Source organism: Salvelinus namaycush, chromosome 19, assembly GCF_016432855.1.
Source record: "Salvelinus namaycush isolate Seneca chromosome 19, SaNama_1.0, whole genome shotgun sequence".
Classification (NCBI taxonomy): Eukaryota; Metazoa; Chordata; class Actinopteri; order Salmoniformes; family Salmonidae; genus Salvelinus; species Salvelinus namaycush.
Window position 1 is genome coordinate 5,348,271 of NC_052325.1, and position 25,867 is coordinate 5,374,137.

The 25,867-nt window shown below is 43.8% G+C and overlaps 1 protein-coding gene across 1 annotated transcript in view; it reads left to right on the top strand.

Moving 5' to 3' along the window:
• Positions 1 to 25,867, top strand: part of LOC120064087 (rho GTPase-activating protein 20-like) — a 50,060-nt gene that overhangs the window by 21,259 nt on the left and 2,934 nt on the right. Inside the window, exons 3-12 of the mRNA XM_039014433.1 lie at positions 12,077 to 12,247; positions 12,925 to 13,074; positions 14,734 to 14,775; positions 14,930 to 15,014; positions 15,101 to 15,245; positions 17,132 to 17,320; positions 19,576 to 19,931; positions 20,737 to 20,846; positions 21,333 to 21,516; positions 25,459 to 25,573. Coding sequence (XP_038870361.1) covers positions 12,077 to 12,247; positions 12,925 to 13,074; positions 14,734 to 14,775; positions 14,930 to 15,014; positions 15,101 to 15,245; positions 17,132 to 17,320; positions 19,576 to 19,931; positions 20,737 to 20,846; positions 21,333 to 21,516; positions 25,459 to 25,573 — 1,547 coding nt within the window. The remainder of the gene's footprint in view (positions 1 to 12,076; positions 12,248 to 12,924; positions 13,075 to 14,733; positions 14,776 to 14,929; positions 15,015 to 15,100; positions 15,246 to 17,131; positions 17,321 to 19,575; positions 19,932 to 20,736; positions 20,847 to 21,332; positions 21,517 to 25,458; positions 25,574 to 25,867) is intronic.

Consider the following 25,867-nt stretch of genomic DNA (forward strand, 5'->3'; position numbering starts at 1 on the left):
GTGCACCATTGGCCCAGCGTTGTCCGGGTTTGGCAGGTGTAGGCCGTCATTGTAAATAAGAATTTGTTCTTAGCTGACTTGCCTAGTTAAAATAAAGGTCAGATAAAACAAATCAAATGATCACAAGTCAGTCATAGCGTGGCTACTAGGATAGCATATCTATTCATGTACTGTAGCAAGCTAAAACCACAGTGTGTAATGTTAGCTACCTGCTAGGAGGATGTCATGCCATTGGAGGAGTGGGTGAGTGACTGACTTTTTCCCCTCATCTTTTTTCGGTTGCTATACACAGCTAGAGATGCAGGTGTCATTAGGTTAGATAGCAAGAACTTGAACGACTGTTATCCAGTTAGCCTATCTCTTGCGTTCGCAAATTCACTCTGGCTATCTACTCCGATTTCAGAGCACTCTCATCTGAGTGTGCCAGAACACAGAACAACTGATGAATTTACAAACACGCAATACCCACTGAATATAACCAATGTCAGTAAACTTAGGCACAAAAAGTAATAGTTAGTCAAGAACGCTCTAGATAACATGTAAACAGCCTAACCAGCACTGCTACGATGAGTAAAATGGTCAGAGTGAGGTGTTCTCTCACTTATGTCTGGAAGTAGCTAGCTAGCAAGCTAGCCAACTTTAGCCAGTTAGCTTGGGTGCTTGGTTGGGACAAGCATGCATTGGCAGGCAAGCTGCAGAAGGACAATTCCCCATCGTTTTGATGGCCAACTAGAAGAAAAAGTTTGACAGGGTTTATCTAATATTCCTTTGTTATATTTGAGCTCATCTTGCGCTGGCTAGCATTAGTTGTTGATTTTGTTGTTGATGTGCATAACTGAGGGAGAGACAGCCTACCTTTTCATGGTCGTTTGATTAATAGGACTATAAAGTTCCCAAATGTAAGAGGACTACCGTGGTGTTTACATATAGTATTTGTAGAAATTAATTCAGGTGTATTTTGTGGCTTTTGGCGAATGCGTTGTAATGATCTAAAGTTGCGCTGTTGCAACTTCCTGTAAACACACAGTCCAGTTCAAAGTGAATGATGGCAGGGCCTACTGCCTGGAAACACACAGTCCAGTTCAAAGTGAATGATGGCAGGGCCTACTGCCTGGAAACACACAGTCCAGTTCAAAGTGAATGATGGCAGGGCCTACTGCCTGGAAACACACAGTCCAGTTCAAAGTGAATGATGGCAGGGCCTACTGCCTGGAAACACACAGTCCAGTTCAAAGTGAATGATGGCAGGGCCTACTGCCTGGAAACACACAGTCCAGTTCAAAGTGAATGATGGCAGGGCCTACTGCCTGGAAACACACAGTCCAGTTCAAAGTGAATGATGGCAGGGCCTACTGCCTGGAAACACACAGTCCAGTTCAAAGTGAATGATGGCAGGGCCTACTGCCTGTAAACACACAGTCCAGTTCAAAGTAAATGATGGCAGGGCCTACTGCCTGGAAACACACAGTCCAGTTCAAAGTGAATGATGGCAGGCCCTACTGCCTGTAAACACACAGTCCAGTTCAAAGTGAATGAAGGCAGGCCCGTGTGGCAAACGGCTTGTTTGTATAAAGGCTTACTGCAGCTCTGATTGGCTATAGCTCACCGGTCTGTGTAGACTCTAGTCCAGGACAAGACAGCTGTTTTTATTCTGTTTTATTTACAGCAGTGTCTATTAATTTTCCAAACGCACGGCCGCTTTCTCCACTCTATATTACTATAGAATTTTCACAAATGCCTTAATATACATAATTCCCAATTATTCTATGAATTTATGAAAACGTGAAAATGACCAAATCTAAGTGGTCGCTTGTCAGGAAATGTTTTAAAAAGTGTCATATTCTTCCTGGGGGTGTATATGAACAGATTTGAATAAGATTTAATGTTGCTAAAATGCTTTCAGTTCCATTTTAAATGCAGCAATGTTTCACACACCAGTTATTTTCAAAGAGATGGCTAACAACAGCAAGCGCGCTGCAATAAAAAACACAGTTCCACTCACCAGATGATGATCATTTAAAATGTAACTTCTTATTGAAAGTTATTCTTGTAAAGGGAGACGCTAACAAATTAGCAACAACATCCTCTTTGATAACACCTGATGCAGCCACTGCAAACTAGCCCACAACAAAAGCTAGATTAAATTAGAAGATCACTGAAAATAACATTATAATTATCATTATTATTATAATCCTTATTTTATAAATCCTTGGCCCTCCTTGGCCCACTATTCTCAATGTCAAAAGAAACCATATGTTGTTCTACCAAAATTACAATCATGGTCTTGAATTTGACTCGCATTTTTCTGGCCTTGGTCTTGACTCGGTTTTGCCCCCCCCCCCCCCCCCCCCCCCTCCCGTCTTGGTCTAGAATCGGTCTCGCTTTTAATGGTCTGGAACACAACACTGGCTACATGACTGCTTTGCTAACACTGATTGGAATATGTTTCGAGACTCCGCCGATAACATTGATGAGCTAACCACCTCAGTCACTGGCTTCATTAGAAAATGCATCAGCGACGTTGTACCCACAGTGAGGGTTCGTGAGAAGGGTCTTTAATGCGGTCCACACCCTCAAGGCTGCGGGCCCGCCGGTATTCCAGGGCATGCACAGTACAGCTGGCAGGCATATTCAGAGTCATTTTCAACCCCTCCTTATCCCAGTCTGTAATCCCCACATGTTTTAAGATGACCACAATCATTCCTGTTCCTAAGAACTCTAAGGTTTCATACCACAATGATTAACCCCCTGTAGCACTCACTTCTGTAATCACAAAGTGCTTTGAGAGGCTGGTTATGGCGCACATTAACTCCACCATCCCAGCCACCCTAGACCCACTCCAATTTGCATACCGCCCCATCAGATCCATAGACGATGCAGTCTCAATTGCTCTCCACACTACCCTGACCCACCCAGATAAGAGAAATACCTATGTGAGAATGCTGTTCGTTGACTACAGCATAGCATTCAACACCATTGTCCTCTTCAAGCTCATCACCAAGCTTAGGACTCTGTGTCTGAACACCTCACTCTGCAACTGGATCCTGGACTTCCTGATGGGCCGACCCCAGGTGGTGAGGGTAGGCAACATCACCTCTGGCACGCTGACCCTTAACACAGGGGCCCCACATGCGTGTAAGCTTAGACCCCTTCTGTACTCCCTGTTCACCCATTACTGTGTGGCCACACATGACTCCAACACCATTATCAAGTTTGCTGACGACACCACGGTGGTAGGCCAGATCACTAGACATGTCAGCTCTGCTTCTAGCCCCTAAGAAACTTTGCAGTATTTAATTTTTTTGTGTGTTATTTCTTACATTATTAGCCCAGAAAGTTTTTTGTGTCATTACATTCAGCCGGAAATAACTTTTGGATATCAGAGCAGCGGTAACTCACCAGCATTACGACCAGGAATATGACTTTCCCGAATTGGATCCTTTGTTCATACCCCCCAGGGCAATTGAACTTATCCCAGAGGCTGCTCTAAGACGCTGCCGAACGGAGAAGAGGTTTTCAGACTGGACTTCTAGTACACCATCCACCGCTTCCGCTTATATTGCTTGCTAATGTTCAGTCTCTGGACAATAAAGTAGACAAGCTCAGGGCAAGGATCTCCTTCCAGAGAGACATCACAACGATATTATAACCGCCATTGATAAGAGACATTACTGTGCAGCCGTCTTCATCGACCTGGCCAAGGCTTTTGACTCTGTCAATCACCGCATTCTTATCGACAGCCTTGGTTTCTCAAATGATTGCTTCGCCTGGTTTACCAACTACTTCTCAGATAGAGTTCAGTGTGTCAAATCAGAGGGCCTGTTGTCTGGACCTCTGGCAGTCTCTATGGGGGTGCCACAAGGTTCAATTCTCGGGCAGACTATTTTCTCTGCATATATCAATGATGTTGCTCTTGCTGCTGGTGATTCTCTGATCCACCTCTACACAGACGACACCATTTTGTATACATCTGGTCCTTCTTCGGACACTGTGTAAACAATCCTCCAAATGAGCTTCAATGCCATACAACACTCCTTCCGTGGCCTCCAACTGCTCTTAAATGCTAGTAAAACTAAATGCATGCTCTTCAACCTATTTCACAACAAAGCCTCCTTCACTCATGCTGCCAAACATACCCTCGTAAAACTGACTATCCTACCAATCCTTGACTTCGGCGATGTCATTTACAAATTAGCCTCCAACACTTGGATGTAGTCTATCACAGTGCCATCCGTTTTGTCACCAAAGCCCCATATATACTACCCACCACTGACCTGTATGCTCTTGTTGGCTGGCCATCACTACATATCCGTCGCCATACCCACTGGCTCCAGGTCATCTATAAGTCTTTGCTAGGTAAAGCCCTGCCTTATCTCAGCTCACTGGTCACGATAGCAACCCCCACCCGTAGCACGCGCTCTAGCAGGTATATTTCACTGGTCATCCCCAAAGCCAACACCTCCTTTGGCCGCCTTTCCTTCCAGTTCTCTGCTGCCAATGACTGGAACGAATTGCAAATGTCACTGAAGCTGGGGACCTATATCTCCCTCACTAACTATAAGCATCAGCTGTCAGAGCAGCTTACCGATCACTGCACCTGTACACAGCCCATCTGTAAATAGCCCACAAAACTATCTCATCCCCATATTGTTCTTTTTTTGCTCTTTTTCACCCCAGTATTTCTACTTGCACATCATCATCTGCACATCTATTACTCCAGTGTTAATGCTAAATTGTAATTATTTTGCCACTATGGCTTATTTATTGCCTTAAATCCCTAATCTTACTACATTTGCACACACTGTACATAGATTTTTCTATTGCGTTATTGACTGTCCTTTTATTTATCCCATGTGTAACTCTGTGTTGTTGTTTTTGTCACACTGCTTTGCTTTATCTTGGCCAGGTCGCAGTTGTAAATGAGAACTTGTTCTCAACTGGCCTACCTGGTTAAATAAAGGTAAAATAAATACATAAATAAATAAAAAATATGGTACTGGAACTGACCCTGTATAATATGGTATGCTTACTTACCAGATCATGTTCTTCTTATTTTTTATTTCTTGTGTGTTTTTGTCCTACCTTGTTATTTTTAGTATTACATTGTCATTGATTACTGCATTGTTGGGGTTAGAGCTTGCAAGAAAGGCATTTCACTCTACTTATGTATGTGACATTAGAACTTGAAGATGTCATCTCTTACACATCAAACTAACATTACTGCAGAGTTAGAGAGACTAGAGTGGAGAAACCTTGTCCTGTCCTGGTGTTGTTGGACATATTTATGTGTTTTCTAGTGCTAACTGTTTACTCAGTTAGTGTAGGCTGAGCTGGAGCGTGTTGTGTGAAACTGGACCACATAGGAGTGTTGAGCTGAACGCTGTTGACGCTTTAATGGTTCATTGCTCTCATGGCTGGAGGTACTGTGTGTCTGAGTGTAGAGAGAAAGAGTGAGTGTGTGAGAGAGAGAGAGCAAGCGAATGGTAGACACTTAGTGAGAGTGTCTGTGGTGGAGACATTCTCAGGAGCGAAGGAGACTGGGTTAATGCTCTAAGCCTTGACCTCTAACTCCTCGTCAGGAGGTGCAGAGAACGACGGGGGTCACCAGGGTCAAGGGGGTTCTCCAGGGAAGGGCTTGTCTAAAAAGCGTGGCATGGTGCTAGAGGTGGCATGGTGCTATCATGTGATTCACAGTGGGGAGAAGTTAAAGGTCAGGGAAGCGAGGCGTGTTGGATGAGATGAAGACATCTCTACCCCTCTCTCTCTACCCCTCTCTCTCTCTCTCTCTCTCTCTCTCTCTCTCTCTCTCTCTCTCTCTCTCTCTCTCTCTCTCTCTCTCTCTCTCTCTCTCTCTCTCTCCCTCTCTCTCTCTCTGTCTCCAACTCTACGCATTCCCTCTCTCTTTCTTTGTCTGTCTCTCTCTCTCTCTGTCTGTCTCTCTTTCTCTCGGTCTCTCTCTTTCTCTATTTTTCTGTCTCTCTCTCCAAATGATTTACTTTTCCTCAGGGAAACACACACTACTCTGCTATAAATTCTTTGCTGGCCCAGGTGATTCCTGCCTGCTTTTATCATCAAGCCTAGAGTTGCTGTGTGGTGACTCTGTCCTTTCGCTCAGGCACTTACGTCACCCCTCCCCCCTTTCACCTCATCTGGAAGTCGCCTCACTCTGCTCCAGCTTTACCACTCCAGGGCTACAGACAGTCCCTACTGAGGCACAGTACAATATGGCCTGCAGCAGTGAAATGGATATGGGAGGAGGGGAATATTAGAAACTAAACGTAGTTTTAGCAATAATGACCCTGTTTTTAATGGCCACCAGCCACTGTGTCACCATGCAGGAGACATTTCCTGATATGGAGAGTTTTATAAGACAGGGCTTCATTTCTCTTATTATTCCCAATAACATGGAGTCCTTTACTACCTTATACCGCTGGAGTTATATGAAATCTATACACATTCACTATGGTCATTGTCCACACTAGAACTTATGCATGTACAGTACATGCCTCCATTTGTCCTTCCATATGCTACCCCCTCATTCTCAACAACCATGGCACCCTCCAGAACTCCTTCTACCCTATGTATGAGAGACACGGTCTGTTGCCCTTGCTTTCCATTAAAACCATGAAGTGAGTTTTGGAAAGAACACACTGATGTTACTTTTATAAGACCCCCACCCCCATCTCCCCGTAACCATGGTGAGTTGGCAGCAGTGTATTGGTGCCGTGTGCACTTCGACTTAGGTCTTTCACCATGGGTTGACAGGACGGCTAACACACACACACTGCGCCGTCAATCACACCACTTCGCAGAGTGTCACTGGCGTTGGTCTGGACAGTGTTTGACTGGAGGAGAAGTCAAGCTATTGCTAATAGTTGTTGCTGAGACACGCAACACACACACCATCAGGTCCAAACACACTGCTTGATTTTATCACCCGGTCAAAGTTCAAACATTACATAAGTCAATGAGATTTGTATAAAGTTCCCCCTTCCTGTCTCTTGACAAGGGGTTGCAATTAATTTTCTTTTCCCTTAGACTGTTGTCATAAACTACAAAACCTTTTGTGCCCCTGAGAGAAGTCAAGCACTACTTGGGGTTGGACAGGTGCAGACAAATTTTTTATAAATTAAAAGATATTGGTCGCTGGGCCTCAATAACAAATTAGTTGAAATATGCAGGAGAGCTGTTGGCCAATCATTGTTGGAGTGGAGACGACAGGCAGACAGCAGTACACACACGCACGCACGCACGCACGCACGCACGCACGCACGCACGCACGCACACACACACACACACACACACACAGACACACACACACACAGAGACACACACACACACACACACACACACACACACACACACACACACACACACACACACACACACACAGAGACAGATATATATGTTAACTAGAGCAAAGCAAAAGGACAGTGTTATATATGGATGTATAATGTCTGCCTAGGGGATGCAGTGCACGAGCGTCATTCTAGAGCTTTTCGCTGAGCTACAGGAAATCTTCGTCCCTTCAAAACACAAGGGGAGTTAAGATGTTGTTAGAATAGGGTGGGTGTGTCATCTGAGGGACATGTCCTCTTGGTCTGGTTACAACACACATCTGGACCAGGGTGACCTCATCTCTTGGCAGCAGCCTCCAGTAACCTTGACACACCCCACCTCCGTGTGTGTGTGAGAAAGAGAGAGACTACAGAAAGCCAGTGTGACCATAATCAGGATAAGTAGTAATGGAGGTGAATAGTGATATTTACATATCGTGATATTATTTTGGACAATATTATATAGATACTTTTACTCCAAGTATCGATTTGTAGTTGTTGATTTTGCTAGATAGCGCTAGCTTGAGATAGTCGGCTGTACCTGCGCCAAAACGCCAGTATTTTTCATCCTATAGCTTGTTCTCCATCTTCTTTTTAAATAGTGAGCCAACATGACTGAGCCCCCCAAAAGTATCATGCTCCCTCTTGTCTCTCTGCAGCAGTCATATAGTGAGCAATATGTATGGAACATCAAATCACAATAAAATCGCAGGATCGAATCTCAATACATACAGAATCATGTCAATCGTGAGAATCTATTGATAATATCGTATTGTGATTACCAGCCTTAGATAAGAGGGTGGTGCCACTCATTAGGCATTCTGTTTGGCTAGTAGGCCTGATATAGTGATGGAGGGCTCATCAATACTCACCATTCTCTCCCTAAAGGCATGCTGGGACATTAGTATGCTGTGTTGTGCTGTTGTCTCCCAGGGTTGGGTTTAGAGACCTTATCCCACAGCAGCCCCCCGAGAATAAACAACAAGCATTGTGTCTGAAAAGTCAACATTTCGCTCCACAGGACTGTTCCCTAACAAAGATGGCCGTGTATATGTGGTGTGTAGATGCAAACGGCCTCTATGCCCAATTTATCAACATCACATGACACAATGGGATCGTTAGTCAGTCATCGATCAGCTTCAGTGGACCAGGAGCTCAGCTGCCAATCAACCATTCAGGGGGAGGGGGGCTGAATATGGAAGTCTGGTGTCTTTATAGAGGGAGAGAGCGAGGGAGAGATATTACAGGAAGGTGTTCTGTGTGTGTGGGGGCTCTATGACAGGCATTTCCCAGATATATTAAGAAAAGCATGTAGAGAAGAAGGTGATGAGGTCTTCTATATGGTCCTATGTTTATATATGTATATATATATATATATTTTTTATCCCAGCCCCCGTCCCCGCAGGAGGCCTTTTGCCTTTTGGTAGGCCGTCATTGTAAATAAGAATTTGTTCTTAACTGACTTGCCTAGTTAAATAAAGGTTAAATAAAAAATAAATAAAAATCTAATTATAATATCGTGTTGAAGCTCATCTTTTGTCTGTTATGGTGTTAATTACGGTTATATTCCAGAATTTTTAGGGGGGTACGAGGATATGAACCTCCCCAATTTTCCCTCCTACAAATTCCACCCTGGTTTTGAATCATGGTTTCTGCCTTTTAAGAGTCATCCAGAAGCAATGAATCAATAGCATACTGAAGACCTTAGTCTGTGATTTAATTGGTTTTCTAGTTCCCTCGTTCTTTTTGGAATAAAAAGAGTTGTAAAAAGACCAAGGTACTTCAGAGTCAGTCAGTCTTCCATTAGTTAATTACTTACAATACATAACTGATTATTTACATGAGTCAATGGGAAAGGTATGTGTTTTTGAATGACTATGGAATATGCATGTGAAGGGATATTCCATGGCAAGCTTTTGGTGCTTCCAAGTGTTGGGAGGGAACTGTTTGAATGGAATTCTCTGGGGTTGGGGGTCAAGATGATGGGTGTGTGTGTGTGCACGTGTGTGTACAGGGTCATTATCTCTTGAATGTGAGCTGAGAATCGGATCTCACAGCCTGATGTAAACAGGAAAGGACAGAGCCCTGCAACGATTTCCTTTGTTCCCCGTAAAAATGCCAACTTTTTCCATCTGCTGTACTTGCCCATGACAGATATTGACATCATTCAGGAAGATGTATCTTTCTCTAGAACCTGATACAGTGGTTATATCTCTGTGTTTCTCTGTGTTTTTCATGATCGGATGACTATCATTGTTCTCTTCCCGCACTTGGACAAGTTGTCCCTTCCAAAGTTAACACACACATCTTGATATTCTAATAATAATAATATCCAGGAAAAGTTATTCTCTTGTTCAAGTGGATATACACTACATGACCAAAAGTATGTGGACAGCTGCTCATCGAACATCTCATTCTAAAATCATGGGCATTAGAATGGAGTTGGTACCCCCTTTGCTGCTATAACAGCTTCCACTCTTCTGGGAAGGCTTTCCACTAGATGTTGGAACATTGCTGCCTGTGACTTGCTTCCATTCAGCCACAAGAACTAATAAGAATTAGTAAGGTCGGGCGCTGATGTTGGGCGAATAGGCCTGGCTCGCAGTCGGCGTTCCAATTCATCCTAAAGGTGTTCGATGGGATTGAGGTCAGGGCTCTGTGCAGGCCAGTCAAGTTCTTCCACACTGTTCTTGACAAACCATTTCTGAATGGACCTCGCTTTGTGTACGGGGGCATCCAACTGTTGCCACGAAGTTGAAAGCACAGAATCGTCTAGAATATCATTGTATGCTGTACCGTTATGATTTCCCTTTACTGGAACTAAGGGGTAATAGCCTGAACCATGAAAAACAGCCCTAGGCCATTATTTCTCCTGTTTGTCTATGAAGATTGCATGGCTGTGTGCTTGAGCAACGGGTGTGGCTAAAATAGCCGAATCAACTAATTTGAAGGGGTGTATTTGATAAACCCTATCTACTGATCTGTGGCTAACTCACACGTACATGTATATACACAACATGGCCAAAAGTATGTAGACACCCCTTCAAATGTGTGGATTTGGCTATTTCAGCCACACCCGTTGCTAACAGGTGTATAAAATCGAGCACAATCTGTGTGCAATCTCCATAGACAAACATTGGCGGTAGAATGGCCCGTACTGAAGAACTCAGTGACTTTCAACGTGGCACCGTCATAGGATGCCACCTTTCCAACAAGTCAGTTCTTCCAAATTCTGCCTGGATAGAGCTGCCCCAGTCAACTGTAAGTGCTGTTATTGTGAAGTGGAAACATCTAGGAGCAATAACTGCTCAGCTGCGAAGTGGTTGAGAATGTTTTTTTTTTTTTAGAAGAACTTGACTGGCCTGCACAGAGCCCTAACCTCAACCCCATCGAACACCTTTGGGATGAAATGGAACACCGACTTCAAGCCAGGCCTAATCGCCCAACATCAGTGCCCGACCTCACTAATGATCTTGTAGCTGAATGGTAGCAAGTTTCCGCAGCAATCTTCCAACATCTATTGGAAAGCCTTCCGAGAAGGGTGGAGGTTGTCATACCAGCAAAGGTGGAACAAACGACATATTAATACCATGATTTTGGAATGAGATATTCAACAAGCAGGAAATGTAGTGTACCTTAACAGCAGTCCTGTGTTTAGCCATGCAAAATGTGTTGTGTTTAATAAAGACTGAAGGAGATTATTGACTCCCTCCTCTTTGCCAGCATTACATTTACATTGTAGGTATTTAGCAGACAATCTTATCAAGAGCGAATTACATAGTGAATGGATACATTTTCATCATTTCTCATACTGGTCCCATGTGGGAATCGAACCCACAACCCTGACGTTGCAAGCACTATGCTCTACCAACTGAGCAAATCGGTCACACACGCATGTACACACAAACGGGTGCACACACACCCATCATCACCCATTAGGGGCGGCAGGTAGCCTAGTGGTTAGAGCGTTGGACTAGTAACCGAAAGGTTGCAAGATTGAATCCCCGAGCTGACAAGGATAAAATCTGTCGTTCTGCCCCTGAACAAGGCAGCACTGTTCCTAGGCTGTCATTGAAAATAAGAATTTGTTCTTAACTGACTTGCCTAGTTAAATAAAGGTTAAAAATTAAAATAAAAAAAATCTTAGTCCCCAACCCCAGAGAATTCCCTTCAAACAGTTCCCTCCCAACACTGGGAAGCACCAAAAGCTTGCCATGGAATATCCCTCCACATGCATAGTCATTCAAAAACACAGATACTGTACCTTTCCCATTGACTTGTGTAATTAATCAGTTACGTACTGTAAGGAATTAACTAATGGAAGACTGACTGTCTGAAGTGCCTTGGTCTTTTTACAACTCTTCTTATTCCAAAAATAATTACATTATCCCAGCCACACGAGGATAACACCATCCGACTAATGTCACAGCTCAGCTCGCCACTCTATACATACACCAGGGCTGTAAGGCTATGTAAGCCCCTAGCTGAGGAAGTGGATAACCTTGTTAAAATGAGACTAGGAGGTCATTGGGAACGCCTATAGGGAGTACTGGGTTCATTCATTAACACAACTAAAGGGACCCACACTTCCTCTCCCTCTGACCCCAAACAGTAATCCTCCTGACCCGTTGGCCCATTGGGAGCCAACCTCTACTGTATGTTGAACTGGTTGTTCTAACACCATGTGATGTGTTTACCTGGTTATTCTAACAGTGTGTGATGTGTATGTGTGTTGACAGGGAGAACTGCCTGTCTCCGGTCAGCCCAGAGACGTGTCCCCTGGTGCAGGCGTTCCTCTCCCCAGGCAGGGTGTTCCTGGCCCACGCCCACACCCAGCTGAAGACTGGCCTGCAGACGCAGGAGAGACACCTCTTCCTCTTCACTGACACACTCCTCATCGCCAAGGCCAAGTGAGTCTGTGTGTGTCTGTGAGAGAGAGAGAGAGAGCGAGAGAGAGAGAGAGGGGGAGCAAAAGAGCGGAAGGCAACTGCTAAAAACTGCATTCCATCCCTCTCTTCCCTACTCAAGTCTAAAAACCCTGTCTCCCGGGACTGTGAGCCCTATACTTCCCTCCCTCCCTCATCCCTCCCTCCCTCCCCTCCTCGTTCCTATCCGGCCTATAATTACCTCTCAGCCAATTAAATCCATCTGAGGCCGTGCCCAGATCAGAGACCACTCATCAGGGCCAGAGGGGCTCCCCACCCAGAACACAACCTTCAGGCAATGCTCCAGATATTTTCAGGGTGTTGATGCAACATTGCTGTGATGTTGTGGCAGCAAAACAGGGCCTCTCTCTCCAACCAACTGTATATTCAACATCATGTGCCTCTGGGTGGAGCTGACCCATACATAGTGGAAACAGCTATACTTGGCTTTATTACATTCTGGGTTAAAAAGTGTATGATAGGAAGGTGTGTGTGTATCGGGGGTGTTCACAGACATAGACAGGTGTACAGCAGGTTTGCTGTAGGAATGTTGAGAATTCCACCATGGCTATTAATAAATGTATGTGCTCAGAAACGTGATTCAGCGCGTGTGTGTGTGCTGGTGTGTTAAACTGTGTGTGACCCTCTCGTGTTTGCTGCAGGTCATCCACACACTTCAAACTGAAGGCTCAGGTGCGTGTGTGTGAGATGTGGACAGCAGGCTGTATGGAGGAGGTGTGTGAGAGTAGCACCAGTCTAGACAGGAGCTTTGTCATGGGCTGGCCTACCTTCAACTGTGTCGCCACATTCAGGTATGCACGCGCACACACACACACACATACACACACACACACACACACACACACACACACACACACACACACACACACACACACACACACACACACACACACACACACACACACACACACACACACACACACACACACACACACACACACACACACACACACACATGCAGACACACGTGCACGTGCACACACATATGCTTACTGTATACTCTGTACTCTTATAGTGAGAATGTCCCTTTAATAAATCCTCATTGAGTATGTAGTATGTAGTATGTACGCAAAATTTCCTTCCGTAGGAAGGCTGGGCAAGGACATGAATATTCATGCTAGCTGCCGGCACGAGCAGTTAGCACTGACCAAACGACTTGGGAAATGCAGCGTCAGCTTGATCACCAAATTAATTGGGAAATAAATGAAAGCCTCACCAGCTAGTGACCAACCTATTTTAGTTTCACTGTCCGATCATTCAAAAAACAAGCCCACAAATGGTTATTTTTACCTTTCCACAAACGGTCTGGTATGTGTTGCTTGATATGAGCAAGTTAACCAAAATGTATCAAAGAATAGGTAATGCGTCCACAATTAGTTACTGCCTGGTCAGTGATATAGCTAGCTACATTTCAGTAATTACCTATCCTCCTAAATGCGGTGGTCAGTGTGTAAACTAACAATGAGTTGAAATTATTTGTCTGAATACGAACTAGTCGCCAGTTATTGTTGCCCATGGTGTAATCATGTCTAACCAGTTGGCTAATGTAGCTTATGTGCCCATAAGCTCCCAAGTCTAGATAGCTGTGTCTTGGCATATACGATTAGTGAGCTAGCTAGCTAGTTGGCTACTGCATGGCCAGTGTGAGCTAGCATGCTAGCTAGCCAGTAAGCTAGCTACATTTCAGTCAATAGCTATCCTTCTAAATGTGCTGGTCACTGGATGAGTTGAACATATTTGGCTGAAAACAAGCTAGTAGCCAGTTGTTGTTGCCCATGGTGGAATAATATCTAACCCACTGGCTCCTGAAGCCTATGTTCCCATGAGGTCCCGAGTCTAGCTAACTTTAGGTAGCCCGCGCCGCACATTAGCACTTTGCTATCTAAGCTGTTTTATAAGAAAATGGCTGATAGCAAGCCCTCCTCTGCGACAATGTTATTGGGGCGTTAGAATTTCAGATTCATATGTAATTTTTATGTTAATTGTCATTCAATGTCGTGGTTACTACTGGTTTCAGACCCGAGGTGAAAGAAATTGTTTGCCATGTTTTGGTAAGGGGTCAGAGTGACGTCACGCACCCAAGAATCCTCAGCCAATCACCCGACGGATATTAATGACTTTGCCTCCGGGTACCGTACGAAAGGAAATTTAGCATACAGTACAGGACTTGTTATTCTGTCTCAGAAAAAGGAACAACCACTAGAACAGTAAATTATCATCCCAACACCGCACCACAACCAGAGTCATATTCCTAGTCGTAAACCCCCCCTTACTCTGACCACAGAGAGCCAGTCGTTATAAAATATCACACACACACTATATGCCTTGACACCAGGAATTCATAGAAAAAATAATGCAGTTTTACAGGGACACGTTATGTAAGAGAAGATGAGAAAAATAATATTGGTTACCCGACTTAATTTTCTATCTCTCTCTCTGTCTGTCTGCAGTTCTGTGGAGCCCAAGGAGAAGTGGCTTTTTCTCATCAAAAGGTAACCAGAAATGACGGATGACGATATTGTTCATAACTTCCTCTGATACTAATAGTCTATGGCTTGACTTCAGTAGCTTGAATAATGTGTTTAGTCTTGCTTGTGTTAAAGAAGGTATTGTTTTTCACGCTAACTTCTTCCTTCGTTCCTCTAGTCGAATAAACGAAGAGAAAGAGAAGGATGACCCCAAGACCATTCCTCTGAAGATATTTGCAAAGGACATTGGGAATTGTGCTTATGTAAGTACTGTTTATGTATGGTTGCAGGTGTGTGTGTGTGTTCCGTCATGTGTGTGCATTTTTCTAATGTTTTTGTCTTCCCCCAGGCTAAGACTCTAGCTGTAAGTAATTCAGACAGCACCACTGATGTCATCCAAATGGCACTACAGCAGTTTGGCATTTCAGGCTGTGTGAAAGACCACCAGTTGTGGGTGAGCTCCATTAAAGATGACTCCCCCTACCCGCTCATTGGTGAGTTCAACTCCTTTACCCCACAACCCATTACACTCACCTTAAACCCAGCCATATCTCTCTTGTTTAGTTTACGGTACAAGTTGAACCTAGTCATTGGTCAAGGGAAACTTCTACAATACATACTCAGTACCTACTCAACCTACACTACCCTTCAAATGTTTGGGGTCACTTAGAAATGTCCTTGTTTTTGAAAGAAAAGCAAAAAAATGTATACATTAAAATAACATCAAATTGATCAGAAATACAGTGTAGACTGTTAATGTTGTAAATGACTATTGTAGCTGGAAACTGCAGATTTTTTATGGAATATCTACATAGGCGTACAGAGGCCAATTATCAGCAACCATCACTTCTGTGTTCCAATGACACGTTGTGTTAGCTAATCCATAATAATCCATAGAATTTTAAAAGGCTAATTGATCATTAGAAAACCCTTTTGCAGTTATGTTAGCACAGCTGAAAACTGTTGTTCTGATTAAAGAAGCAATAAAACTGGCCTTCTTTAGACTAGTTGAGTATCTGGAGCATCAGCATTTGTGGGTTCGATTACTGGCTCAAAATGGCCAGAAACAAATAACTTTCTTCTGAAACTCGTCAGTCTATTCTTGTTCTGAGAAATGAAGGCTGTTCCATGCGAGAAATTGCCAAGAAACGGAAGATCTCGTACAACGCTGTGTACTACTCCCTTCACAGAACAGCGCAAACTGGCTCTAACCAGAATAGAAAGAGGAGTGGGAGGCCCCGATGCGCAGATGAGCAAGAGGACAAGTACATTAGAGTGTCTAGTTTGAGAAACAGACGCCTCACAAGTCCTCAACTGTCAGCTTCATTAAATAGTACCCGCAAAACACCAATGCCATCCTGTCTTTCATGTTGAAGAAACGGTCTATCACTCTGTCATACAGTACACGCCTTTATTTTTTGTTGTCGTAGTCTACCTGGCTAAAATGCTTGCTCGCTAGTCTAGCTTCTATTCATGGGCAACGTTAGCTAGTTAACATTAGCCTTCTATATCTAGCTACATATTGAACTTCCATTCTCTCAGGCCAGGGGCACAACAATGTATGAATTAATGGTTGGATCAGAATCGGCGTTATAATCATTGGCCATTACGGAAAATTAAGTAAAACCACAAGTCCAAATCCCTATCTCCATCCATGGCTAATTTAGGAAAGGGACAATTTTAGGTTGCCACCGGAGGACAACAACACAACGAGATGCAACAATTCACATTTTATGTCACTGATGTATTCTCTCAATGGGATTTAACAGGAGTAATGCCAAATCCAAGCTGGCTTCCCTTGACACTTTTTTTGGTGCGCCAGGACCATTCACAGTTGAGCTTGCTCAGTTTAGCTCAACGCTTATTGGCAAAAAAAATCTAAAATAAATTGTCAAGGCAGGCCAGATGCTCGTAAGCTTTCCTTGCCTTCAATGCTATGATAGGTGGCAACAATGTCATACTCGTTTGGACCAGACAGCATCAGATAGATGGCCTACACGCAGAGAGACAGAAGGATGCTGTTTCGCTCGCTCTGATGCTTTCTCCTGTGAGAGATACATTCAGCCTCTTGAAATAGAAGGACAATTATGAAACGAAATAACGAAATATAAAACATTATTTATATTTTTTTCTGGAAGCCTGGCCTCCCTTGGCATCCATGAACACATGCCACTGTACCTTCTCACTTTTACTCTGGAGTCAAAAGTTGCTCTGTTTTGTTTTGTTACTCAAAGAGGTATTTTCCTCCCGTTATTGACATAAAGATGAGGTAGATAAGAGACTAGCTGGGCGTACTGTAAACCTGGCCTGGTCACACCTCCAGTGAGACTCATGAACCCTGACTTCTAACATCTTGACCCTCTCATCTATAACCCCACAGGGCACGAGTTTCCTTTCAGTATCAAGATGAGTCACATTCGGGATGGAGGATGTGGTGGAGGGAAGGATGCAGTTCCTCCTCCAGAGGGCCAGGGGGCGATGCTGCTGGACCAGTGTCTCCCTCCAGACACCCAATGCCAGTTCATCCTCAAGTCCAGCCGGGTGGGTCCCAAACAGGCTCTGCTCTTAGGTAAGTGCCCCTTTACACACTGTGACCGACTCAACAGAAAGAAAGGGTTGCGTTTCCTTCAAAAAACATGTGTCCCCACCCCTTTGCCCTTGTTTACTTCATACCTCATTTTTTTGTTGTTGCCTCAAACGTCTTTTATTCCATAGTTTCAAAGAGAGTGAGAGAAAGAGTGAGAGAGTGAACATAGAGAGTGTGTGTGAGAGTGTTTTCCGCGAGGATCGTTGAAGAGGCTCCACTGAATCAACCACACGCCTTCCTTTAGATTCCTCTCTGTCGCTCTCAAGTTCTCCTCCATTTAAAATCAATACCCTCCCCTACCCGCTACATCAGCCTAATTATTTCAATATAACAAGTGCTTTTTGAGGTTGGTTCAATTTCGGGTTTGATTATAAATAAAATTATGATGTGGATTGAATGATGTAACAACACAAAATAAAAAAAGTCCCATGATGGTAGTAACTGCCCATTCTTCACATTACTTTTCTTTAAGAAAATATTTCAGTTGTTTACATATGTTTTATTTTGATGACTTTATTATTTCATTTCAGGTCATCTCATCTCTATAGAGCTGCTGTCTGACAAAATCACTATTTTAGTAGTTCTTCAAAGTAGTTCTTCAAAGTAAATAAAGCATACTGTTATGACTGTTGAATACCAACTGCTCTCTCTCCCTCTCCATCACACATTCTTCTGTCTCTTCTCCATCTCCATGTCTGCCCCACACTAACATAACATAGCAGGCATAAACAAAACACACAGACCAGACAAGTAGGCGCGCAATGGATTATGGTCATTGTATTTAATTACCACGTTTTCTGCGCTAAACTATGTAGAATATTGGCCTGTTGGAAACGACAACTCCCTACTACATCGCACAGTTCGGGCTTGATCTGATTTATCTCTAGAGAAACAAACTAACCAAATGGAATTCAAAATAATTGAACCGACTTTGGACAATTAGTTGTTTAATATAAAAATAAATAAATAATATTTTGGTTAATTGCTTAGCACTAGTTTTACAAGTGTGCACGTGTGTGTGTATGCTAATAGGGTGTGTCAGAGGGTGTCCAACTAGACTGAGGGTGTCACTGATAGATTTGGGGGTCAATTCTGTCATAACACCATCGTTGTTTACTGATACATCTAAAAACCAGAGGTTTTTATTGGCTAGGAGAGAAATATGGCATCTGTTTAGCAACAACCCAACATGGATCCATTCAACTCCATAAAAGGATCAAAACATTGCTCACACAACCAGCCCTCTATCTCTCTCTCTCTCTCTCTCTCCCTCCCTCGTTCCCTTTCTCTCTTCAGAATATCCCCCCTCCAAGATGTCTCACACTGGCGTATAATGACACAATGCGTGTTTTACAACTTTATCAACTTGGGCCAGTTAAATAATGTTGGAGTGGCTCTGCTACAATGTTGTTTTGGATTTGGCTTCCAAAATGTAATTGAGTGTAAAGCTACAGTGGATTGTTAATATTCAGTTTTGATCAGACAGGTCCCTGGGCAGCTAGGGGTGTTGTGCCACTAATGTGGAAGGGCTTTTTATTGCCCACCCCCCCACCCACACAAACACAGCATAAGCTGTACATCACACACATTGAATGTTTTTTTTACAGAAAGGCCAAGTAGACAGACACACAGTGACACACTGGTACAAACAGATACACACACACACAAGCAACGTAAGAACAGACATCATGTCTGCACCGTAACTCAAACAAACACACAGACAAATGGTTCTTAGTCTTTCAGACACACACACACACACACACAGTACATAACATATGGACACTCACAGACCGACAGCTTCTTAACATGATCTACCCAGTCTCAGAAACATGGTTTTACTAAACACACACACACACACACACACTCTCTCTCTCTCTCCAGACAGACCTCCCCACCCCCACCCTTCAGACCCCTCTCTAGCCATGTCTCTTTCTGAATCAATGCCTCTTTCTTTCTCTCTCTCTCTCTTCCTCTCTCTCTCTCTCTCTCTCTCTCTCTCTCTCTCTCTCTCTCTCTCTCTCTCTCTCTCTCTCTCTCTCTCTCTCTCTCTCTCTCATGCTCTCACTCTCTCTCCTTCTCTGTCTTTTTCCCTTCCTCTGCTCTCTCCAAAGAACTTCTACTCTCCAACTCTTTCCCCCTCTCTTCCTCTCGTTGTGTTTTATTGAGCAGTAGGCCCTACTTAATGTTGAAATAATGTCTTAAATGTTGGAATAACCTCCCTCCCCCTCTCTCTGCAGAGCCAGGCCAGAAATCCTTTAAGAGGAAGAGGCCGTTGATTAACTGGGCCTTCTGGAGGGGTTCCAGTAGCCAGCTGGACAGTGTCCCCCTGTCCCCCACCTCCCTGTCCCCTACCCTGGGATGCCTGTTCGGACGGTCTCTCAGTTCCATCTGCCCTCCTGACCACACCCTGCCCAAACCTGTCATGGACATGCTGGTGTTTCTGTACCAGGAGGGTCCCTACACCAGGGGTATATTCCGTCGCTCTGCAGGAGCCAAAGCCTGCAGAGAGCTGAGAGACAGACTGGACAATGGGACAGAGGACACACACACACTTACACACGAGTCTGTGTTGGTCACTGCTGCAGTCTTCAAGGTAGGACAGTACACGCATGCACGCACGCACACACACACACACACACGCACACACGCACACGCACACGCACACACACACACACACACACACACACACACACACACACACACACACACACACACACACACACACACACACACACACACACACACCAGGGTCCGTGTGGATTAATCAGAGTTCAAAGGTTCTAGCCAGGCTTGTCAGATCAGATATATTGAGACATCAGAGAGAGGAGGTTTGAAGGATCGGTTTCATCCTGCTTCAACGATACACATCAGAATAATTCACTGCACAGAGCTAACACAGCTGCACCCTCACATACACATATTCACCACAGTATCTAGTGTGTGTGTGTTCGAAATCCCCATAGAACGTCTTAGACAGACAGAAAGAAATGAAGTGATTGGAGCGAAGAGAAAGCTCAGGTAGAAAAACACTCAATTCAATGCACATGTTGGAAGGTTGGTGCCAATGGCTTTACTGGAAAACTGTAGCTGTATTAGATCAGGTAGAACAGAACACACAGAGAGAGAGAGAACACATGCTGCTGTTCAGTTAGCTATATTACTATACCCACTCCAACCAACAAACTAATAACAAGTGAGCTGACAAACAAACGAGTGAAAAGGGCTAGATTGCTTCTGTAAAAACACATTGAGTTACACAGCCTCTTTCATGGCATTCAAATTCTATTTTACATGCCATGTTTTCAGGATCCGTATTAACTCCACTGAAGAGAAGCATATGTGGTGATGGTAAAGGGTGTTCTAACATATAATGTGTCCCTGTGGTTGTGACCCAACAGGACTTCCTGCGGAACATTCCGGGCAGTCTGCTGTGTGTGAATCTGTATGAGCAGTGGGTTGCAGTGATGGCGCAAGAGGAGGAAGAGCAGAGGATGCAAGCCATCCACAGGTACTGGCATTCCCTGTAACGCACCTTTACAAACACATACGCACAGCAAAAACAAAGCTGCTGTGTAGGGGTGGCAAGAAAATGGGCGGGAAAAGCTGTTTTGATCTAGAGGCATGAAAATAAAGTCCTTCTCAGGCCAAGAGGAAATAAAGAACACATAAGAAACAATGAAAATCTGAAGAATTCTTTTCCAGAAGACTCTTAGACAAACAATAACATGACACAGCTCATCTGATGTCTTCTCTGGAAAGATACTGTCCCCAGGAATGTGACAAACTCCACAATCTGCTGGATTCTCAGAGGATGTAGCAATGTATTTGTGTGTGTAGAATATGAAAATGTATGCGCGTACTACTGTAAATGTTTGTGAGAGGGGGGGGGGGGGGGGGTGTCTGACACATCCAAAGTCTTACTAGATGTTGTGTATTCATCACTGATTATTTTGTCTGTTCTCACCACTCCCCCCCACCCCACCCCCCACCTCAGGTTGGTCCATCTTCTGCCCAGTGAGAACCTGTTGCTACTCAGACATGTGGTTGCCGTGCTCCACTGTATTCAAGACAACGCAGACGACAACCAGATGAATGCCTTCAACCTGTCGGTGTGCATCGCTCCCAGCATGCTGTGGACCCTGGCCCCCTGTAGCCCAGAGGGGGAGGCCACCAAGAAGGTGAGACTGGACCCTAAAAACTATTTTTTAGGTTTCCCTCTCTGTTAAGTTACTTTTTATATTTCTTCATTTTATTTTAATGTCTTCTTTCGAACACATAATTGTACCATACTTTCAAAGTGTATGTGTATTACTACATAACAATTTTGCTTATATCATGTATTGATGTCAATGGGAGATTTGGGTGAAAGTGAGTTTCTCAAGTGTACTTCCAAATACCTTTCTAGTTAAGGACAAGGGCCACACACACACACACACACACACACACACACACACACACACACACACACACACACACACACACACACACACACACATACACATACACATACACATACACACATACATACATACATACATACATACATACATACATACATACATACATACATACATACATACATACAATGTTCCCTCAAATCTTTTCCGGCACTGAGCAAATTTCAGGTCTGCTGAGGCTGTACCCCCTTTAAATTACAGTTTTAACAGTGACCATGTAGGCTACTGTGGCTATTTGATCACAATCTAGGCCTACCAGAGTGGCTTACCATCAAAAACAATGGAGAAAATGCATCCCATAACATTTTAACATGGAAATAGCTGTTCTGTCATTCAGTCTACAGTAGCAGCCAATGTGTGTTGTTCAATGTAGGCCTACATTCCATGAGGCTTTTGACAAGAAATATGCAGGGCTTGACATTCACCTGTTTATCCACTTGTCCTTCAGTCAAGAAGGTGACTAAAAATGCTGTTGTGTTGTTTGATGCAAGAAACCACTTTACAAAATAAAATTCATTATTATTATCATACTATTATTACAGAGAATCAGACACATTATTCTACCCTCTGCCTTTTGGCTACTTAGCTCTCAAAAGACAACACTGCCTTTAAGACAAAAAAAGCTCTACCTGACTCCCTTTTCAATGTCTAGAAATGTACATGTTTTGTGCTCTTGTAGGATGCAATCACTCCCTTATTGCTGACTACAAATGATCTATAACTGGGCTAATAACTGACTAACTAGCGAAGGATATGAACAAAATGTGCACACATGGCTACATGCAGCCTTCGTTTTGATCTCAAAACAAGCGCATCTACAGTACTCATGACTGCTCATGCTGTAAACACAGTCCATTTCAAAGTAAATGGCACAGATCCATATATGGTAATGATCTATTTCCATATAGGCCTACTGCAGCTCTGATTGTTTGTGACTCACCGGTCTGTATATATTAGGGGCTGAGTAGTGTGTCAATGCAATCGTATCCTACTCAGATGCGTTCTGCCTACAACAAACTCTCTTGCATAGTTAGTTTTGTTTTGTTTGAAAGTGGCTAATATTACATTGATTCTATCACAATTGCCACAGTAAAGGGAAATGTTGATAGTGTTAACAGGGAAAACTCTAGAACAGTGCTCAGCAACCTTTTCGGAGTCAAGATAATTTTCTGAGTCAAAAGGCAAGCCAAGATCTACCGCACAGTATCAACTTTGCTGTAGCTTTCTTTCATGCCTGCTATGTTACAGAAGACACGGTCATCTGAGCCATCTGATTGGCCAGCGGTAGGCCTATAGTGCACTTGATTTGCTCTCTGGGCCTGCCAGGAAGGCAGAGTTTGTACCTTCAAACAGATGAAATGGTTCAAAATGGCAACAGTTTGCCTACCCGGCGCGCAGGGCAGCTGAATTTGATGCACCTACCCATAAAAAAAAAAAGGAACATGTGACCACTGCTCTAGAAAGTTTAGTGAAATTCAATCTTGTTCTCCTCTCTATGGGCTGATATTTCTCGGCAGTCCCGGGGCTACTGCGCGTCCGCGTGCAATTTAGAGGGAACGTTGCATACCTACCTACCTACCTACCTACCTACCTACCTACCTACCTACCTACCTACCTACCTACCTACCTACCTACCTACCTACCTACCTACCTACCTACCTACCTACCTACCTACCTACCTACCTACTGTACACCTAAGGGTCTGGCGGGCTGAGGCTAGGGACCAGGACAGGGTGTAAAGGAAAGATATACTGTTGCCACCTAGCTGTCTGACGAAGCAGGATGTTCAATGGAAGAACAAACATCAGTGAGGAGTTAGAGAGTAGAGTTTGTGTCAACCCTCCTGCTACAGTAGGAGCCGCATGCTGGGCTATACTATATACGTTTCCTCTTTAAACCTGGACTGACCTACTCCTTTTACATTTCTCTAGTCACAGGTTTTCAATCTCTGTACTGACACACACACGCTTGAGATCACGGTGACACATAACAAATGTGAAATTCGTACCCTGACAGAAAAGCTTGACATTTTATGATAACTTACTCACAAGGAGACTGTAAATATCTGAATTGACACACGAGTTCCCAGTCCTAACCCTACCACAAGACTACAAGACTGTAGCCAACCATGCTTGCCCTGAAATGATTGAGTTCACCACCAGTGGCCCCAGATGTATTGTAAGTTAATAATAAGCAAGAATAAGTCACAATGTCTTTACTAGTCTCTAATTTTATGGTCGATTTGGACACATTGTTGTTGAAACACAATCAATCTGGGTGTTTCCAGATCTTTCTCTCTCCTTGTCAAATGTGTGTTTGTTTCTGGTGAGGCTAGGCTGTTGAGGTTCACTGGGAAAAAATCCAAAGCATTTCCTACAGATTCCTGAGGGCGAGTGTGTTTTCACAAACCCGCTACGCTAAAACACTCCTTTCTGTCTTCACACACTTTTTTTCTGTTTGTTTGTATGCGTGGCCCCAGCGCCTCTGAAGGGGAAAAATTTGATATTTCGACATTCCCCTGGTTGGTCGCGGTCTCACAAGGAGCCAAGTCAAACTGGGCTGGCGTGGGTCTGGTCTCTAACGGCACTGGGCAGTCTGGAACACTGCTCTCCTTCCGCTTGACATGCAAACCCTTATTTTCCTCCACTTCCGCTCCCTTTTCCACCACAGCTCTAATTTAGATGTTTGTGGCTCCTACAGACATGTTAGTCTATGAGTGGCTTGAGTAAATATTGTGTGCTGTGTTTGTCAGAAAAGGTGGCTGAGATACACATACTAACTTTGCTTTTGAACGATTGAGAAAAGCTTACCCCAGAAAAAGTCCCCCTACACCTTCATAGATGTTGACAGGTTCTGGATGAATGAGTGAGTTTCTAGATGTTTCCTCAGTGGGTTAAATAGGCATCCCCTCTGATGGACAGAACCAGGCTAAATACAGGGAGAGACGCAATGAAGGAGGGAGCGAGAGAAGCCTTTTTCCCTTGCTGGAGTTCCGTTGTGTTGGACTAGCTTGTGAAATTCGTAGCCAAGCTCTAGCAGTCCATTCACTCCCATAGCCCTCTGAACACAGGCGTGTAACACAGACTGACAGACATATGGTGAAAACCATGACACACACATCTGGCCCAACAACACACAGATAGGCCCCATGTTTGTGTCCTTCATATTTCCATAACCTCATTCTGTCTGTAGACTCTCCATAAGAGAAGCTAACAAAAACAACACATTTATAATCACTCTTTTTTAAACAGTCAGCTTTGCCCTAGGGAAACGTTCAAATCCCAGACTGGAACTGACTGTTTGGGAGTATGACTGACATTTTGTGTTTCAGATTTGGAGGTTTATACTGTGTAACTTGGGTTTAATTAATGTTTGATATGTTTGTAAACATCTGGGACCAGACAAGATTCTTTCTCAGATTTTGTTTTCTGAAGTCTCCTTAAATTGTGATTCTCATCTTAGAAAAAGGAGTTCAGACGATTTACATTATGTCAATTTTGATCAGCTATATGTGGCCAGTAAGAAAGTTGGCAAGACTTTACATCTCTTATACCAGGGAAACTACCTGTGAAATAACCTTTAACTTGCAGTCGGAGCCTTAATCTAGGACCAGTCATTGACCTGTGTGACTGAGGTGTAACCAGGTCTATGATCTGTTCCTAGGTCTGTGAGCTTGTTCGGTTCCTGATTGAGAACTGCAGGAAGGTCCTGGGAGATGACGTCCCCTCTCTGTTTAGTGGATTCCCTCAGAAGAGCAATAGCAGCGACCATGGATCAGGTAAACAAAGTCTTAATGTATTCACTGAAGAAATAACAACATCTAATTGCAAATTATATTGTACAGTGCTCTAAACAAATGCTGTTCGTTTTGGTTGGAGAAAACGTCATAAGATAAAGTTGGATAGGGACAGAGGGAGAGGGAGGAAGAGAGGTCCCAAACCAAGCAGAACTGAAACGACACAGAGGTGGTTTAATTTGCCACGGGTCTTCACAAGGGTTTAGAAAGTTAATGAGTGTGTGTGTTTATGGCAAGACAGTGGTTCTGTGTATTGTAGACATTATCATCATTATA